This window comes from Halichoeres trimaculatus, unplaced genomic scaffold, assembly GCF_033239565.1.
Source record: "Halichoeres trimaculatus isolate MK-OKI-2021-1 unplaced genomic scaffold, fHalTri1.1 fHalTri1_scaffold_13, whole genome shotgun sequence".
In the NCBI taxonomy this organism is placed as follows: Eukaryota; Metazoa; Chordata; class Actinopteri; order Labriformes; family Labridae; genus Halichoeres; species Halichoeres trimaculatus.
Genome location: NW_027437191.1, coordinates 5578026 through 5598280, shown reverse-complemented (window position 1 = coordinate 5598280; position 20255 = coordinate 5578026). Strand labels below are relative to the sequence as shown.

Below are 20255 nucleotides of genomic sequence, written 5' to 3'. Positions count from 1 at the left end.
ACAGGAATTGATAAGGAATCCATAAGGAATCAGATGGATTAGCAGAACCGATATGGGCATCGGTATTGACAAAATCTCGATTCCCATCCCATTTTTATATGTTACAGATGCTTTAAACTGTGTGAAATAACAAAAAGAAATGGAAAACATATTTGAATTCTCTGTAAATTTTCTCTTTATAAAAACTGTAGATGTACAGGTTTAAAGGTTTTGAGTTGACAAAATTAAATACAGTTATAATGCAACAACACAAGCAGTTTTGCTTTAATATCATGGTTGGTTATGTAAAAAAAAATGATTTCACAAAACAGTAAAGTAATAAGCAATAACACATAAATATGAGGCAAATTAAATGAGAAAAAAATGCACTAGATATTAATTTTATAAACTCAAACACATATTAAAATTTAAATATCAATATTTCAACTCTTAATATCAATACTTTTGTTGAAAAATAAATCACATTTTAGCAGTCAGAAGTGCAATACATCTTCTGCACCTCCACTGTGGTAGATGGCGCTGAAGAGCTTCTCCGCTGTATGTTGCCCATAAACCACATAACGAATATGGTCTCTAAACATATTCAAAATATTTTATTTCTAAACTTGATGATGTGGGTTTTAATGCCATAAACATTAATGTTTCCTCTCTTTTCTTGAGTCTATCAAGAACCATTTTAGGTTTGATTTTTGCAGTGTAGTAGACTGATAAAACAAAATTCTGTCATGTTTGAGCAATTTTGGATTTTTTATGAGTAACATTGGTTACGCCAGTTACGACATTTATCAGTTTCACCAACTGACCACATCTTTAACCTCATCATTTCTTTGCAACATTAGGAAACATACTTGACACACTTTATGTATTTAAGGTAAGTGTTTTCGAACACTGTATCTGACTTTCATCATTTCTGTGAAGGAGCGTCTATGAGCGCTCCTCTTCCCCGCTCAGCGCGTGACTCTCTCTCTCTCTCCTGGCCGGAGAGCATGGGGACGGGAGCGCGCGGAGCATGATTCATCGCCCCAGTAAAGAACAAACAGAGCTCATAACTCTCAGCAGGACCGCATTTATGACCCGCGGTCCTGCTTCCACGCACAACTATCCTGTGGTAGGCTGCCGGGGGTGCACACTCGGCTCCTACATAACCCAGAAATGCACACACACACACACACACGAACGCTCACCTGTTGATGAGGATGCGTTCATTCCTGTTCAAGGGGTCAAACCGGGGCACTTCCTAGTAACCCCGTAAATAGTGCGTGTTGGCGCGCTTAACAGGATCAGGTGACCACGGACGATACCATTATGGGTTGATTTTTGTCGTTTTGTTAATTTATTTCAATTATATGAACACAGTAAACGCCATATGGAGGGCATTTTGGTTCCTTATTCTGTTGGGATAAAATTGTTTCTGATAAATTTATTTTGAAATTGTGAAATACTAAGTTATGTTTAAAAACTATCTAGATTGTTGTTTGGTTTGCCAGGGGAGGGGCTAAGGGGGGTATAAAAGGGGAGCTCTGCTCATTCAGGAGGGGGTGCTGCTTGACCTAGAAGCATGGTGGAAGGCCACCTGAGTAAGTGCTGGAGAGCCGTTGTAAATATTTGTACATACTGTAAATATTTTTTGTTTTGTTTTGTTTTTTTTTTTGTTTGGTTTTGGAAACACGGTGCGAATAAATTTCACTAGAACTGGAATATTCCGACTGAGCCATCATCTTTCCACAAATTTTTAAAACGAACCCGTGACAATTTCAAACACAATAAAATAGAAAAGTTGTTTTCAATCGAATAGTTAACTGGGTAGAATATCACAATACATCACACTATTGTGATATCGTGATGTTATCGTATCGTGACCCAGTATTGTGATGCATATTGTATGCCAATACTCGCCTCTAACTGACAATGGCAAAAACAGGTGGGCTTTGGCCAGAACACGACAAAAAAATGGAACTTACAGAAAAAAGTGATACTATTATTCACACAATGAAAATACTAAGGACAATGAAGACAAGGCTAAAACACTTAGTAATTGCACGCTCTCATCCCCTGTCTTCCCCCAATCCTCTTCTCTCCCTGCTGCAAATCCATAGGCTGTATAAAACATGGATGTAGCGTTTCTTACGTCACCCGTCTGTTTCTGAAACGGAAAATGAAGCAGATTGGCTATAGCGGCCATAATGGAAGCGGCAAGAGCTTCACAAACAGCTATAGGACGCCTGTCGGTCACGTGACCCTGAGCTGTGCCTCTGATTTGGCAAGCTCGTAATCTTAATCCTCTGACTGGCTGAGTTAGAAAAAAAATCACCCCCCATACAGAGTGTGCGGGGGTAAAAAGTAAAATTAGTGATTCAGACAGGAGACGTTTTTTGAACCAGGCTGTAAATTGGTTAATTTTTGCTTTGAAAACAGCTTTTTTTTGGCTTGGTGTGTATGTGACTTCCGCTACTTCCGGAGCCAGCCTCAAGTGGACACTCGAGAAACTGCAGATTTTTGCACTCTCATATTCTCAGACTGGAGGTTGCCGCTTGTGCAAAACTCAACACAGGGCAGGCACCTCTGCCACGACTGTTGCATGCAAAGCTGGGCTTCTCAGCTCTCAGACTCTGTTGGCATTATTTATAAACAGGTGAAGAGTTATGGTATTTTGAAGAATGTAGGTCATTTTCTGCTTTCTTATAACTGATGGCTATAAAGTCACAATGCTGGTCTAAACGCATATTTACGTATTTGTATGTCATAAAAATCCCTGAATCAAAACATTTTGTTTATGAAATAGCATGAGATCTTCAGGAGATCTTTGATATCCGCACAAGACTTGCTACTGGTTCATGACATATCAGGGATGGACCTCAAACACCAAGGCCTGCCTCCAGGGGGCCGGCCAATCAGAGGGAATGGGGTTTGTGGAGCAGGAAGCCTTAAAGAGACAGCAGCCAAAGCAGACAGGGGTCATCAGAGGGACAGAATAAAGACTGAGAGAAAAGCTCAATACAGCCTCTTTAATGTTTTCTAAAATGTGTGTTTAAATAAAGCCTTTCTCTGGATGATCTAACATCAGTGGATTGTTTCTCTCATCAGCAGGCCCAGCAGATCATTGAGCAGCATTTATCCATTCTGGACACAGAGGACTGGGGCAGCGGGCTGCTGTGTGCTGGAGTCTGGCCCAACGGCTTCCCCTCAGCCCTCCTCTCCACCGAGGACTCCTGCTTCTCCTCCATCCTGAGAGACGGACAGGTGCTGTCGTTCTGCCTGAACACGCTCAGCCTGCAGGGGAAACGGTGAGGACGGGTCAAACACCACACCACACATCACATCACGGCCTTATCTCTTTTAACATTTGTGTATTAGAAAAAGATTTACTTGTCACCAACCCACAGGAGTCGTCCGCTGAGCCTGAGTGACCTGCAGAGGGCGCTGCAGAGCAGTGCTGTCCATGAAGGCCAGGTGTTCTCAGGAGGGGTGGTGGATCTGGCTGATGGAGACGCTCTGAGGCTGATCCCCACTGCAGTCAGAGTCCTGACAGAGAGAGCGTCTCATGCAGACTGGATCCTCCGCAGCAGCTGGCTCTCACACCTGGGGAGGAGCTACAAACACATCCCGGGTCAGTCCCTCCACTTCACCACGAAAAAATCTTTGACCTCAAGGTGGATGGGTTCACTAACAGGATGCTGGTGTCACCCTGAGTGCATCCCATGCTGTCAGATTTTTCAGAAATGAATCATTTTCTTTGTCCTGGACTTTGGATCACTAACGTTGTGATTCTTGACTTTTGCAGACTCAGCTCTGGTCCAGGTGGAGGCAGGAAACAGAGCTTTAAAAGCCGTGTTTGGGGGTAAACTCGCTGCTAAGGGGAAGTCACTGGCTGAGCTGCTGCAGCCTCACAGCATCGGTGAGTTTCTAAATGTAAACTTAGTATTTAGTTTCTTTTTTCAGGATAAGGATCATAGATATTTGTCGTCTTGTCCGTGTTTTTTATTCTTGCTCCTGTTGCTGACTGTCACGAGTAAAAGTGTCTGTGGCGTTGTCAGATGAATACAGGATTCTGGTGGACATGCGGTGGAACAAGCAGTACTTGGATATTTTAGCCAACAAGTGCAACTTTGAGGATGAGGAGAGATACACAGAGTTCCTGGATGCACTGAATGCCGTCGCAAACAGGTAAAAACAAATCAGCGGCTCACTTGTTCTCACTGCAGGGTGGAGAAATTAAACCATTAGTAACATCTTTCAAACACAACAGATATTGATGATACAGATTAAGTTTACATTATAAGTGTTGTTCTGTGTTTTATTAGGATCGTCCTGATGATGGACAGAGAGGAGCGATCAGTCATCTGCACCTGTGCCATCAACCTGTCTGCTCAGAACTGTGCTCTGAGAATCGCCACAGCCTTCAGTAAAGGTATGAACGGCGGCCTTCAGGTGACTTTGTCCAAACACTCAGAGTATCGAGGTAATGTGTGAGTGTTTTCTCCACCCTGACAGGCACTGTGGACGTGGGTCACCTGCCTCATCCCGTGCTGATGCACCTGAGGACTTTCTTCGACCTGTGGGACTCGTTCACGCTGCAGGCAGTTCAGAGCGGACAGCCGTACATCTCAGACCACATCATGTTCGAGGTCAGAGCTCTGAACTTTACTTTAGTGCTGTGACGTCAAGCGTCTTTTATTGAGTTGTTAAGGTTGCAGGTCACATTTACGGTGACGATTTATCTCAGTCTCATTTATTAATGCCACAGAAGCTTTGTATCCTAACAGACTTTTATAATCACTGAACATTTATAAACCTGTTAAAATGATTCCTGTACCTGCCACCTTACTCTTTCTTTTTCAGTATTAATCTTTGACTGTCTGTGCATGTAGCTTAAAAATGTATTATTATTATTATTATTATTGTTATATTACTACTACTAGTATTACTTTTTTTAGTATTATTTGATTTATTTATAAAGGGACCGTGTACAATATTTAACATTAATGCCACTATTTGATGCATTGTACCAGAGTTAGCTTAAAGCTAACTTGAGTATCTTAGCAGATTTTTCAGTTTGGTTTTGAAGCTGTGAGGGAATCACAGTTGTTGATGTCATCTGGTGTTTCACTGAGTTGTGGCTTTCACAGAAAAAGCTGACTGCCCAAAGGCAGTACAGCGTAAGTGTACATAGCAATCTTTAAAAGAAGAAATCCTTGTGGATTCAATAGAGTCCACTGACGGTAAGTTGACAAACTGAGGCAGTGGAGGCAGGGCCGAACCATTTACAGTCTTATACAGAAGACATAAATTTGAAAATCTCAAACACTCGAAACTCAAAAGATGATGTTTCTCCAGTATCTTACAGTGGTGATTTTGCACAGATTTTTTTGTACAATATTTTTAAGGTCTGTTTAAAAAGAGACTTCAGCGGTTTAATGACCATCTCCACAGCCTGACCCCAGCATGAGATACAGTATGGCATGTGGGAAAGGATCATAGCACGCGTAAAAGTCTTGGCTGCATTCACTGAAAAACATGTTCAAATGATTGATGTTTTTGTTTAATTTTCTCGACACGTTTCTTCATATTGCGGTTTGAGTCTTAAGTTTAATAGGTACAGATTTAATAAGCAGGAAGCAGATTTAATCCTCTCAGGGCATAAACCTCACTCTGTCTCTCTTGTCTAACTCTCCTGTCTGACATTCCTGTCTGTCTCTTCTGTCTGACTCTCCTGTCTGTCTCTTCTGTCTGTCTCTGATGTCTGTCTCTTCTGTCTGTCTCTGATGTCTGTCTCTTCTGTCTGACTCTCCTGTCTGTCTCTCCTGTCTGACTCTCCTGTCTGACTCTCCTGTCTGACTCTCCTGTCTGACTCTCCTGTCTGTCTCTCCATGTCCGTGTTTTCAGATCCTGCAGCAGCTGCAGTGGCTCGACCGTTTCTGGGATGCCTGCAGCACCCTGCCCGCTGACTCTCAGGGCATCTCCGTGCTGTCTCTGCACTGGCAGTGGGTGCAGAAACACCTGATCCTACGCCTGCCCCAGCTGCTGCTGGGAGACAACGACACCTCCGTCGAGTAAACCTTTTCTTCTATTTATTAGAACAGTGGGTATAATCTAGCGTCTACGGATCAGGTATTTAGTCTTTTTAACTCTCGTGTTGTTCTGCAGAGGTCTTCAGGAGCTGCAGGCGGTCTCAGCAGCCATCCAGACGGTCCTGTCCACTCCCGTGTCTGTGGCCTCAGCTCTGAAAGGAATCCAGAAAACACTGGGGAAAGCTCTGCCATTCAAGGTCAGCACACACTCAATCAGCTTCTTCTGGAAGACCTCATGTGGTCGCACCAAAACAAGAACGATAAATTCATCAAACCGTAAACAGAGAAAACATTTCTGAAACAGTGTTTGGCTTTGTAGAGACCGTGAGCTAAAGACCCCCAAGACTTCTGACAAAATTTGAAGACGGGAAACAAACAGCTTGAATCATTCACTCTTTTTTCATCAAAAGTAGTCAGAGAACCTCTTTGTTTGTGTCACAGTAGTGACCCTTCAGTGCAAAAGTAAAATCTAAATGACATTTTTTTGTCTTATTTTGTCTATTGTATTATTATTATTATTATTATTATTATTATTATTATTATTATTATTATTATTATTATTATTATTATTATTATTATTATTTTATTTTTTAATTATTATTATTATTATTATTATTTATTTTTATTTTTTTTGTAAAAAGTTATTTGACAGAGTCACATTCACCTGAAAAGTCTGGACAAATGTGTGATTTTGAGATAAAGACCAAAGTGACACCAGACTTGCTGGGAAAAAGAGAAAAGATCCACCAATGGAGAAAGAAGAGTTTTCATGTAAAGTGTCTTTAAAGGGGCTGTGAGGATGTTATTAGTGATCCTGAAAAAGTCTCTCTTCCAGATATATGCCTGATTGTAATCCACAATTTAAAATAAGATTATCGGCCCAATATAGGTTATTCCTAAACTCCTCATTTGTTTAATGATAAAATCTCAAAGTTTTTCAATTTAACATATTTATGTCTCAATATATAAACTTGCATTGCTGTGTTCATGTCCAGAATGGAAAATCAGCTGCTCTGCCACTCTCACACAGTCACAAGGCAGCATTAAGGTACCTAAACATGGTACTGTTTGATTTTACTATAGATGAAATTTGGTCAGTACCTATAAAAATACCCAATTCGGTGCCCATCTCTATGTCAAGTCGTGAGAAGAGAGATCTGTGTTTTTCTCTGCTGAAACGATTTCTGTGATTAATTTTGTTGTGATGGTGGACACTGGAGCCTAACTGTCAGACAGAAAAAGGACAGACGAAAGGAAGAAAGATAAATAGGAGAGTGATAGAGCACAAGCTAAAGGCTAACACGGGAGCTAAACTGTTTGTGCTAATGTTCATTCCAACCCACAGTCAGCAGTTATTCTGCAGTGGTCTGTTCAAACTTGAGAGTCTATCAGTAAAATGAAGAGTGAGGTTACGTTAGCTCTGATTGGTAGATGACTGACAGGACATAACCAAGATTCACTAACGTTACACATTACAGACATGTCTCAGAGAGATGGACTGCCAACTGCGCTAAATATAAACAGCTACTAAACTACGGTACAAACTGACAAAGTTTGTTTGTTGTCATGTCTCAAACCACAGCGCTATGTAACTGCTGATAAATACCTTACCTCGTCTTGTTGCATAAAGTAAAAACTTACCTTTAACAAAGAAAAGAAGTGTTAAAGTGATCTGATCTCCATTTATTTCTAAAACAAACACACACACTAGGTTTACATGGACCCAAATATTCCGCTTGCATTCGGTTTATTTGCTCAAATGGAAAAGAATTTAACCTTTGTATACACCTCATCCCAAAGAAAAGTGCCAATCCGAATGGACATTTAATCGGTTTCACAGGGGTGGAATATTACTTTCCCCAATCCAATCGAGGTATCATGTATCCACTCAGACGGAGAGTTGTCAGGGTGCGTTCTTTCAGCGCATGCTCAGATATGACGTAAGACGCAACTAGAGACATTCCTCAACTTTAAAAATGGCGGCGAGCCGTCAGCACTGGACTGCTGCGGAAAGTTAGTTTTTGATCCAAACTTTGAAAGAAATGAACATAATTTCTAGACTGGACGGACGACAAACTCGCAATACGGAGTATTGCAACACCGTGATAAACAAACTGTCGTCCTCCAGCTTTGATAAATCTTGTGATGATTACGTTTTTCTGCGTATGCCCCATTGACTATTCTGTTTGATTACAGCGGCGCATTTAGACCAGAGATTGGAATATTCCTTTCCATGTATACTAGTGTTTTCTGAAAAGTCATCCCGAAAGATTCCACTCGGAAAGACGAAAAACTCCTCATGTAACTGTGGCTATTGTTAGGAGACACATCTTCACCGTGTGCATGAGACTCCAGGCCAAAAGGTATCCCTGCAGTCCAACCAAAACAGATCCTCCTCACAGGCTCTTTAAATAAGAAAAATGTTTTAATGAAAAAAAAAACTTAACAAGTTCATTCTTGACCCCATGACCCCATTGGCAGATTTTTATTCTTTATAATAAATTAAGGGAGGCTTACAGTTATAAGACATAAACACTTTAGTTTCAGTTTCACTAAAGTCCCAGCCAAACCAAACACACGTTAGTGAACTTTATTAACCTCAGTGCTCATAACAATCTGAAACACTGTCCTCTTTCTCCCTCAGCTGGAGTCGGTGGCTGAGTGTGCCGCTCGCCTCAGGCTCCTCAGTAAAGCTCTGGACGTGAGTGACCTGAGGCTGGACGGCTCCTCGGCTCCTCTGTGGCAGGAGCTGGTCCGACTTCAGGGAGCCGGACTGGGGCTGGAAGTCAAAGAGAGTCTGCTGGAGGCCTGGGGCCTGGTTCTGCTGGCCAACAACCAGCTGGACCCTCAGACTTCAGGTGGGCTTGTGTCAGAGACCTGCAGACTGTGGACTCTGGATTTAGTGGTTTTGGTCTTTGGGTACAAATCCTTTTTAATAACTCTGGCTTTCTTTCTTACGTCACTGTAAGACTGAGCATCGGTTGATTAGAATTTTTGCTCCTTTCACACAAGCACTGCTGCTGATTTCTGGATCATTTCTGGATGCTCAGGTCCTGATGTTTTTAAAGAGCTTATTGTTCACACATCCCCTACAGCAGAAAGTTGTTAGTGTCTGTTTTGCTTTCAAAACTTTATCTATTCTGATTGTTTCAGCGTAGCGTGGGAGGAAAAAGAAGTAGAAGGCATCATCCACTCATTCATTGCACACACTCCAGTGCAGAGATTTTTCCAGAGATGTTGACTTACACATACATGCACATTCAGAAATGTTCAGTATCAATCTTACAGTGATGTCAGAACCAAGGTGAAACACTTTTTGTTGATTTTCTAGGATTAAAAACCAGAGTGAATCTCACTGTTTGCACATTCATCCAGATTAATCGACAGAATAATCTCTGACTCTGACTCTGTCGTCCTCTCAGGAGTGTTGGAGAGGTTGTTGTCCAGTGTGGAGGAGCAGCAGCGTCAGATGACCTCCAGAGGCCTCCTAGAGGCGTGCTCACTTTCTGAGGGGGAGGAGCCTGCAGACAGAATCCACCTGGACCGACCGGAGCTGCAGCAGCTCAGCCGCAGGGCTCAGCTCTGGCCTCTCATGGAGCAGCTGGCTGTCCTGAACCAGCTCAGACTCAGCACCGACCTGCTGCTCCTCGCGCTCTCTCCTGGGTAACACACGTTTCTTGTTTTATCCTAGAAAAAAAAAACTATTTAAGAAGCCAATTAAGAACCAGTTTTTATTGTTTTCTGTTTGTTTTCAGGGACCAAGAGGCCGAGGAGAGTTTACGTCGAGAGCTCTCCAGACATCTGCGTTACTGCCTCCAGTCCACACCGATCAACGTCAGTCAGCTGCAGCCGCTCTGGTTCCTGCTCAGCAGCGACAGGGTCAGTACAGAGGCTTCCTTTGTTGTGTCTCTGTCAGAAATATGATCAAAAGGTCAAAGTGTCTGATCAGCTGACACACGTTTACATTCTCAGCATCAGGCGTTCATTTCATGTCGTTTCTGTCCTCAGCCGGCTGAGGAGCTGCAGTTTGTTTGGTGTGAGCTGCTCTCAGATGCTCTCTCTGCGCTGTGGACCAGCAGCGTGACCTCTGACCCTGATCTGTGGCTGAAGTGGGACCCACTGAGACCTGAGACCCCTCCACCTCCAAAGCTGCATCACGGAGCGGATGGCAAAGTACTGAGCGTCTCTTTCTCCTCTTTCTGTTTCTGTGTTTGACTCTCAAAGTCTTATAACTCTCTTCTGTGATGCTTTCAGGGGCCAGCCTTGCTAAGTAAAGCCGTGTGGTCCCACTGCATGCTGGGAGTTCTCAGCAGCAGTGAGACTGGAGGTCGGTGGGAGCCGTCAGGGGCTGCCCTCCTCTCCCTCTCCCACGTCACCCTGGGGGAGTGGAAGGAGCGTGTCCAGCAGCTGCAGGATGTCTCTGCGGTGCTGTGGGACAACATGGCGGCCCCCGCCCTGACTGACTTCAGGTAGGTCAAAACATCAAAGACGTCGTCCTCAAACCTTCATCATGTCTGTGTTTACTCATTGCCCTCACTCCTTCACAGGGGCACGGACTTCCGGCTGCAGGGCGCCGTCCTGCGCCGTCAGCTGCAGAGCATGGCCGACCTGCTACCCCCCAGCCTGCAGGAGGGCTACATGGAGAGCTGTGAGAGCCTGGTGGAGGACGCCGACCCTTTAATAGCTGCTCAGGAGATCCAGACGGTCTTCAGAGACTTCCTGCCTCCTAACCTGCTTCCTGCGGGGCTACTGGAGGCGTGCAACACCTGCCTGCAGCAGTACGTCCAGAGCAAAGTCCAGGGCTCCAATCCAGCAGCCCGCTCCGGAGTCTTCTGGGTCAACATGGGTCTGCTGCAGATCAAAGTGTGGACCCCTCAGACCATCTTTGACCCGGCTGTGAAGAGGGCCTACAAACTGAACTACGCTCAACAGGAGGTCAGCAGCTCTCTGTTCAGATTTCAACCTTAAAGCGATACTCCGGGATGGAACAAGTTGGGTCCTATCACAAGGTTTAGGCCAGAAATTACCCCTACAGCGGTGTTTTTGTTTTTGTGCAGCAGAAGCCCAGGGCGCACGCACCAAGCACCCCCTCCCTGCTCCTCTGCCAGTTTCCTTTGCACTCAGACGGGGCCATATTTTACTTGACCAAAAACACAAATAAACGAACTCCCACTGAAAAAATCTGATATGGGTCTGCATTCACGCTTTATTCAGAGGAATTTTCAGCGCGTTACTTTCACACAAAAACACCGCTAAATAAGCCTGTAGTTCTCATCGTGTCTCTTCGTCCTGGCAGACTACCTGCGTTTGTTTACATCTGGCACGCCGCGCATGCGGACTGATACACCAAGCGGCGAGTGTCTCGTATCCAGCTGTGGCTCTGCAGCGGAGGTAGCGCCGTTTTACAACACGATGAGAACTAGAGCCTTATTTAGCAGTATTTTTGTGTGAAAGTAACGCGCTGAAAATTCTCTAAATAAAGCGTGAATGCAGACCGATATCAGATTTTTTCAGTGGGAGTCCGTCTGTTTGTGTTTATGGTCAAGTAAAATATGGCCCCGTCTGCTGAGTGCAGAGGAAACCAGCAGAGGAGCAGGGAGGGGGTGTTTGGTGTGTGCGCTCTGGGCTTCTGCTGCACAAAAACACTGCTGTAGGGGTCATTTCTGCCCTAAACCTTGTGATAGGAACCAACTTGTTCCATCCTGGAGTATCACTTTAAGATGTTTGGGATTGGAAAAGAAACATGTGATAGCTGTTTGAAAATCTAACATTTGGTCACCAAAGAGATCCTTCCTGTAAAATCATCTGACCATTTTCTCAGAGAAGATACTCAATCAAGAGATTTCAAAACATTTTGCACTCATAAATTATTTCAAATCCTTAAGATTGTTTTCTCCTGAGCTGACGTCTGTTACATATTTAAAGTTTGATGTTATTTGCTGCTGTTAACTTTAAAAGCTCTGCGTCTTCAGCTCTATCTGTCCTCATTTAGTGATCTGTCAGACACATTTATTAAGACACTTGGAGATTTTGGATCAGCTCATCATCATGAGTTCAGTACACTCTCTGTCCAGTGGGTCTGTCACTGAAGGTGCATTTTGGGGACTGATGTCAAAGTAAAACACAGTGCGTCAACTGTGTCCACAGCGCATTTGGAGAAAATTGGAGATATAGTGTTTCCCACTAAGGATCATTCTTCTATAACTCCACTTTTATCAGTGTGTAATGACCTTTATTTACTCTGTAGATTAGCAGAGATAGCACCGCAGCTTTACACTGGGAGGAGAGCCCATGATCAGTTATTACTAGAGCCCGACCTATATTTGATTTTTTGGGCCGATGCCTTTACCGATACTGGGGGCAAAAAAAAGCCGCTATCAGATATATCGACTGATATCCAATATATCGGCTGATATATATAATAAATTCATTGATTTACACAGGGTAAATACTGTATATGAACACAAATTATTACTAGCTATTGAAAGTTCCATCTCCCATTTAATACATGGGACTAAACTAGATTATAAGTAACAATGTAGCTGCTTTCAAAACATGCATTAAATACATTTACAACAAAATACACTGAAACATTTTTTAAAATTATTTCAATGAAGACAATAACTTCCGAATTTATAAGCCCAGATTAATCCTGCATGGCATTATGAAGTGAGACGCTGTGTAGTAGCCTTATATTAATGGTGGACATGGGGGGTAACAGTTGCATAATTCATATATCGTTTCACAAAGATGTAACTTAAAGGACGTTAAAACGCCATATAATACTCTTATACTAGATAACTGTGGACGTGTGAATTAACAGTTGCATTTGTTTATTTTTAAAAAATGCAACTTTCGCTGGTTAATCGATGATAGGCTACAATCGGCCCGATTAATCAGGCAGGCTGATTAATCAGGCGGGCTCCAGTTATTACACTTGGATATTAAACAGTAAAAAAAAGAGTTCAGAGAGAGAGATGTTAAAGATTTAAACACTCAGTACAGCCTTAGTATCAACGTCTGATTGGCTACATGAATGAGCTGGAACTAGACAAACAAAACTAGACTCATGCTCTAAAGGTAAAAAAAAAGACTTATACGGGGACCAGATGGACTTTGTCTCTGGTCTCTGGTTTCTGACCTGTCCCTGTGTGTCTCTGCAGCTGGCTCTCCTACAGGAGGAGTGGCGAGCACGCAGCCTGTCATCTCAGCTGATGACGGGAGCAGAACTGGAGGAGAGCAGCACCACCGACGGCTTTCAACATCCCAGAATCAGGTCAGACCTCACACCACGTTGTCCTCAATGATCATCAATTTAATCTACACATGAACCAGGAACTGAGGACAAAACTTAATCCAGATAGTACAGTCCTAGTATATAATCCAGGTAAAAAGCCTCATTGAGATTAAAACCTCTTTAACAAGAATGACCTGAGCCTGACACCAGCATACAGTCAGTTACAGACCATACATTTACACACACTCAATTTGCATTCGCCTCAAAACAAATTACATTAAAGCTGCAATAAACTACACCAACAGAGTATGCAGTGGAAGAATTAATAACATTCTCAGAATGGGACATGTAATAAAATGCAAGGGCTACTAAGAAACAGCCAGGCTGTTATTTTCACAGTCTTTTAAAATTGACTTAAACTCCCCCAAGGTGAGCAGTTGGGACAATTTCAGATCCTTCTGAAGGTTACAATTAGTAGCAGGATTTTTAAAAACCTCTTGTTTAATTAAGTCCCAACTGACCAGCGTCTGAATTATACTCTTGAGGGCACTGGCTGAAATGATTTTACACAAGTGAATACACAGATAGGGTGGAAGCAGATTAAGAGGAACTTATACAGGAAGATCAGTCAGTGCAAGGATCTGCAGACATGCAGAGATGGCCTGTATCTCAGTGGTGCATGACAACCACAGGAAGTAAGGAATCACAAGGCGCAGTGATAAACAGTGTCCAACTCCTCAAGGCATTGGTTAGATAAAATCATATACAACAGATCAGTGAAGTCCAACAAAGGTTAAAAGAATATAGATAAATCAATAAAAAAGTGTCAGAAATCAGATGTTTCCTTGCCTAAAAGAAGAAACAGGATTTCTTTTTAAAGATAATCCAAGTTTCAGTTTCAGTTTAGAGACAGGGTTATTGATGTGAAGCTGAAACAAATTCTGATCAATAATAAGACCCAAATACTTACAAGTGAAGACCATTTTGATTTCAGTCCCAGTGGGGTTTGATTTCTTTGGAAGGACTGACAGTTTTTTCTACATTTGAAAAGAAAATTAATTTTAATTTATCTGGATTTAAAACCAGCTTAAGAGGAGTGCAATTAGACTGCACAACGTCAAAAGCAGACTGTGAGGTTTTTAAGGTTTGTAGCACTGATGGTGATGAGAAATGAACAACAGTATCATCAGCATAAAAATGAACAGCAGTTATCACAAGATTGTCACAGAGGTTGTTTACGTAAATACCAAAAAAGCAGTGGTCCTTTTATAGAGCCTTGTGGAACCCCCTTTGAAAAAGAAGAGGATCCAGCACTGAAAAAACTGAAATCTAATCAAGTTTTTTTTGTCTTATTTTCAGTTTTAGACTTAATATGAGCCACATTACCCTGACTAGTCCAGAAAAATGTCTTGTTTAAAGTTATTTAAAGACAAACATGAGGTTTGAATTGCTTGTAACAGGTAAAAAAAATCTGCCAATGGAAGAAGAAAAATGTTTCTTGTGTTCAGACATTATTCTAGTTTCAAGCAAATTTTGATCAAACTTTCCTTGTTCCATTTGCAGATCTTTTACTTGTTACAAGCAATTTAGTCCTCATTTTTGTCTTTAAATATTTTAAAACATTTTTCTGGACTAATTTGTTTCCAAAATGTGTTTGAGTTGTTTATTAACAAATTTCCCAAGGATCTTAGCTAAAACATAAAGAACCAGCCTAAAAGAAGAGGAACAAAACGTCTTGTAACAACCGATCCTCATGCTCTGCCAAGTTTTCACAAGTTTGGCAGCTCTAAAATGGATTTTTGACCAGTTTAGTTTTTCACATTAGCTTCAGAGTTGAATATTCTCCTTTGGGTGAGACTGTGTGAAATAAACACCAGAAAAAGGATGAATTATGTGGTAATGTGGATAAGTTTCTCTCTTTCCCTGCGCTGGTTGTAGGTACCTGTGGATCCGCATGCAGCAGGTGAAGGAGCAGATCGCTGAGCTCTCCAGGAAGCAGGCCTGCCGCCCTCATGAGCCTCAGTACGGTCGCCTCTTCCAGGAGCTGCAGCACTACCTTTGCAGCATCGGTCAGGCCTCTGCAGTGGAAGACCTCCTGTCCCACCTCCTGAAGGCCCTGCAGACCCCCTCCTCCTCCTCTAAGTCCAGGTCTGCGGTGCAGGCTCTGCTGAAGGAGGAGTCTGTGTGGCAGACCTCCCAGCAGCGCTTCTGTCAGAGGCTGCTGGAGGATTACCCGCTGTACCCTGATGTGGTTGGACCTGTTAGGACTGGGATCTTCCTGCTCAGACACGGCATGAGGCTGGTGGCTGCTCAGGTGGCGGCTTCGCTCACTCCTGTACCTGGTCTGCCCAAACTGGTGTCCTGCCTGCTGGCCTTCCCCTCCCTGACCTCCAGCCTGCCGACCTACCTGTCCCGCGCAGACTTCCTCTGCTCCAGGTCCTGTATGGATGTTGTGCGTAGCCTGGTGAAGCTTCTACCCCAGCAGCAGGACGTGAATCACGTGGTGCCTCAGTCCTCCACGCTGCTCCTGAACGCTCTGCTCTTCGTGCAGTGTCACACTCTGACCACCGCAGAGTTCAGCCCCGAGACACGGAGACTCTTCAGACACATCTGTCAGGTCAGAGCTGCAGGGCACACAAGGAGGGGGGTCTGAGCCTTCACTAAATCTGTGGGGCCACAATACTGAAAACAGACTTCAACCATCACGACTCTTTTGTTCTTGTATTAGGGATGGAACGCCGCACGCGCGTACTGACAAAACAATATCAGATATTTACGGTGGGAGTCCGTTTGTTTGTGTTTTTGGTCAAGTAAAATATGGCCCCGTCTGAGTGCAGAGGAAACCGGCAGAGGAGCAGGGAGGGGGTGTTTGGTGCGTGTGCCCTGGGCTTCTGCTGCACAAAAACACTGCTGTAGGGGTCATTTCTGTCCTAAACCTTGAGATAGGACCCAACATGTTCCATCCTGGAGTATCACTTTAATAGTGTTTGAAACAGCCTCATTCTTTCAGGTTTTTTATGACTATACATGACAGAATTGATTAAAAATAATCTGCTAAAAGTGGATTATTAGAGTATATGGTAATCTGGGGTGTTAAAAACAACAACAAAGTACACTGAACCAAACTGAAAACTGTGGATTTTGTGAACCGTTCCATCTCTAACTAAATCCATAGTGTTCAGAAACAGCCAAGTGATGTTGTCCCAGTGAGAGACGTCCATATGTCAAACTTTAATCTCATCGTGATGTTTCCAGGCTCTGGTGAACGAGTGGGACGAGCAGGAGAGGCGGAGGAGAGAGCGAGAGCAGCAGGAGGCGAGTCTGTACCGAAACCGCAGCAGACTTCACGGCTCAGGACTGACGGAGGACGAGCAGGAGGAGAGAGACTTCAGACGCCAGTTCCCTCAATTTAACAAGGTATTCACACACAGAAGGCGATATGGCCTATAAATCAAATTCATGATTTTCTCACAAAAAATTTGATTTGCAATTTTTTGACTATTTTTCTCCAGTCTTTTTACGAAAACAATAAGTACGAATAACAGAGATAACTCAAAACCAGTTACATTTTAATTTGATTAAAAACTCAATAAAGTAACCTCTGTTTGACTCCTGGAATTGAAGTTTCAACTGTTCTTCTGTTTCAACAACTTCACTTTGTAGTGTTAAAGGAGGCAAACTTATTTGCATTTACATTGAAAGCTGCATCATTTTGTACATTTTGAAATTTAAAATCCAGCTAAAAAGCTTTTACAGTACTGTTTCAGTGCTCTACAGCTCTGTTCAGTATATTCTACTTTTAAATGTCTTTTTTTTTTTAAAAAACGCTTAGTTTCTGTCAAGTTTTATTTTTTGTTAAAGCTGTAGCCTGTTAATCCTGTAATTTTATTACAAACAAATAAGCAAAAAGAAATGCTATTCATTCTAGTGTGGACTCACAAAATTCATGCCTCTTTGCTAAGTCAGTGCCTTGGTCGGGGCACCCCAGTCTTAAAGTCTGGATCCGCCCCTGCTTGTCTGAGCGTACCTCGCTGCAGGTTTGTTATGTTGCTCTGCTCATCAGCGGATTGATTTATGCTGAACGGAGGGTTCAGTTTGTGGAATGGAGGGAATTACAGAGAAAGACAAACTCAGCTTCAGCTTCTCACTTCTCAGTCATGTCTGTTCGAGCAGCCCACCGCTCTGGTTGATTCCCCATCGCTGTCCCGTCTCCCTCCCCGCAGTCTATTTTCACAAATCATGATTTTTAAGTATCACCAAAAGAGGAGATTTTCTTTGTTAGATTACGGATGTTTTGTGAAAAACTGATGTATATTTCTTCACTGTCTAAATCTAAAAATGATCAGAGTGTTTTTTTGAAGAGCAGTAGGTTTTACAGGCGTCAATCACATCATTAATGATCTGCAGGTGAACCTAAAAGGGTCCCGGCTTTGTAAATGTTTCAGTCAAAAATCAAACTCTTGAAAAGTTGCAGATAGAAAACAGAGTATAGGAGGAAAGGGGTTTGAAGGTTTACTGATAAGAGGTCTAGTTTAGTCTAATTACCAGCCTAAGAGCCAGGACTCCAGGACTTTTTAAGAGATCTTGAAACAGTCTCAGTTTGATGTATTTGCCTGTTCTTACTCCGTGACTTAAAGTGGCACAATCAGCGACTAAATGTATTATTTCTAAACAATGTTTCTCTGCGTCTTAACCACGTGTCTGTGATCCATCAGGACTTCGCAGACATTGTGTCCCAGCCCACTCTGGAGGGTCCCACAGACTCTGAGCGTCAGGAGGAAGAGGAGGAGAAGGAGAGGATGAAGGAGGAAGAGTTCAGTGAGAGCAGCTCTCTGTCTGCAGCCGTCATGAACACGGTGGTCCAGATTCACCAGCGGCTCTGTGCGGGACACGCCCACTCACTGTGGTACCAGAGCACAAAGCCGACCAATCAAAGCAAAGAACACATCACAGCCCTGGTGTCGTCCTATCAGATCGCTTCTCCCCTGATGTCTCGCTTCTATCATCTAATCGGTCAGTGTTTAATTTATAAACTTGTTTCATCTTCCTCTGTCAGCAGACTGAGTCTCTGACCTCTGTGTCTCCTCCTCAGACTCTGAGCTGGACCAGCAGCTGACCGGCAGCGAGCTGCTGCTGTCTCTCCTCCTCCAGAACACGGTGCAGGGTTCAGGGGGTCCTGAGGGTCTGTGTGTCACCTCAGAGGGTCCGTATGATTTCTACCAGCAGCCCAACATGAGCGAGGCCCGGCTCTGTCAGCCCGTCCTGGAGCCGCTGAGCACAGCAGTGAGGCAGAGACTGGACGACTGGCCTGAACATCCGGCGCTGGTTCAGGTGAGTCAGCGTCAAAAACGGAAACTTCTCCCATGAACTGTGAAGATTTGAGAGTTTTCACTGATCTGATCTTCTGTGTGTTTCAGCTGACTGTAGTCATGGACAGGATCATGGCTTTCAGCCTGGCCAGTCCTCTAGCAAAGTTCCTCAACGGTCTGGAGATCCTGCTCAGTAAAGCACAGGTGAGCTATGTTTGTTAGATACTGTCTGAGTCATAAATGAGGACACCAGCGTTATGGTTCCTGTGTTTGTAATTCTGCTTACCTGCAGACATATAGATCCCTACAGTCTGTATGTTGTGATATCCTGAACCTTCATTCAGACCTAATCTTTCTGTGGTCCTCAGGATTGGGAGAACAACGCCAGCCGCTCTGTCTCTCTGCGAAAGGAGCTGGAACCAGTCACTCAGCTCATCATTCAGTGGAGAAAACTGGAGCTCAAGTAAGACACAAGCAGGGTTTAAATAGAGTCAGATTGCTGCTTTGAAGACAATTCAACCTGAGTTTCCAAGCAGGAACTTTATCATAGTACCAGGAACCTTGGGAAAAACCTAGTACGCTGCAGTAGTCAGAAGTGTTAATGTCCTAGTTTTAGTGTAACTTGTCTTATTAGACATAAAATGAGTCATGTTCACCTGAAAAGCCCAGAAAAGATAAATATTCAAGATAAAGAAAAAAAAATCTTGTCACCATGGTAAGAAAAAAAATGCTTGTTAAATTTCTTAAAATGAGAATATCTTCTCTATCTCTATCTTCCTGTAGCATTGCATTTTTTACATGGGAGAGACTCAAGAGCTGTGCACCTGACTTGGCATGTTAGCACAAGCTAATCACGAGTATTTGGCACGTACTTGTTGGGTAGAAAGCCAAGTTGTATCACTCTTTGTCCCGTGCAGCTCTCCAAGTGCCCAAAAGCGAGTGAAAGTAAAGCCAAGCTTCACCCTAATTTAGGAAAAAGTTATTTCTGTTTGGCGTTTCATTTTACTTTGGTAGTGTTTCCTTCCTCCGTGCTACGTCCTCTATCGTAGCTGCTCTGATTAGCTTCTTCCACTCGCTATCATCAACACGCAAAGTCACTTGTGCACTCAACATGCTGTGATTGGCTGAGGTTACCACAGCTACTCTCTGTGTGACACATCCTGACACAACCAGAGCATCAACATCCAAGCAGAGGAGTGGGCTGAGGCAGACACAGACACTGACACACATGTATAGAGGCTCAGAAGTGACAAATGAGCAGGATTATTCCAGTAAAATGTGACTTTTTTTGAGCAGGCTTTTGAGTCCGTTTCCTGTTCCTGTGTGAGGAATATAAATGTTTCCTTTTATCTTGCAGCTGCTGGTCATGCAGTCTGGACAATGCGATGAAACGGCACACAGAGAAATCCACCAAACACTGGTTCTCCATCTACCAGCTGGTGGAGAGATATCTGGAGGAGCAGAGAGTGGGAACTAACTCAGGTACATGAAAATACATAAACAACCTGGCCAACATGTTCATATCAAACTATTCTTTATTAATATTTTGTATAGCTCATTTTATTTATATATTAAGTTAAATATTAGGGTCAAATTTCAGCTGTTAAGGATTTATCTGTTGATCCACTGAAAACTACTGTC

The 20255-nt window shown here is 43.2% G+C and overlaps 1 protein-coding gene across 1 annotated transcript in view; it reads left to right on the top strand.

Moving 5' to 3' along the window:
- mdn1 (midasin AAA ATPase 1) overlaps positions 1-20255 on the top strand; it is a 97584-nt gene that overhangs the window by 43504 nt on the left and 33825 nt on the right. Inside the window, exons 48-69 of the mRNA XM_074686008.1 lie at positions 3085-3284; positions 3384-3607; positions 3782-3895; positions 4035-4164; positions 4302-4408; positions 4492-4625; positions 5884-6050; positions 6145-6265; positions 8713-8926; positions 9491-9731; positions 9824-9947; positions 10077-10241; positions 10323-10537; positions 10616-11003; positions 13232-13344; positions 15244-15922; positions 16561-16722; positions 18021-18318; positions 18398-18636; positions 18723-18818; positions 18983-19077; positions 19972-20096. Of these exons, the coding sequence (XP_074542109.1) occupies positions 3085-3284; positions 3384-3607; positions 3782-3895; positions 4035-4164; positions 4302-4408; positions 4492-4625; positions 5884-6050; positions 6145-6265; positions 8713-8926; positions 9491-9731; positions 9824-9947; positions 10077-10241; positions 10323-10537; positions 10616-11003; positions 13232-13344; positions 15244-15922; positions 16561-16722; positions 18021-18318; positions 18398-18636; positions 18723-18818; positions 18983-19077; positions 19972-20096 (4351 nt within the window). The remainder of the gene's footprint in view (positions 1-3084; positions 3285-3383; positions 3608-3781; positions 3896-4034; positions 4165-4301; positions 4409-4491; positions 4626-5883; positions 6051-6144; positions 6266-8712; positions 8927-9490; positions 9732-9823; positions 9948-10076; positions 10242-10322; positions 10538-10615; positions 11004-13231; positions 13345-15243; positions 15923-16560; positions 16723-18020; positions 18319-18397; positions 18637-18722; positions 18819-18982; positions 19078-19971; positions 20097-20255) is intronic.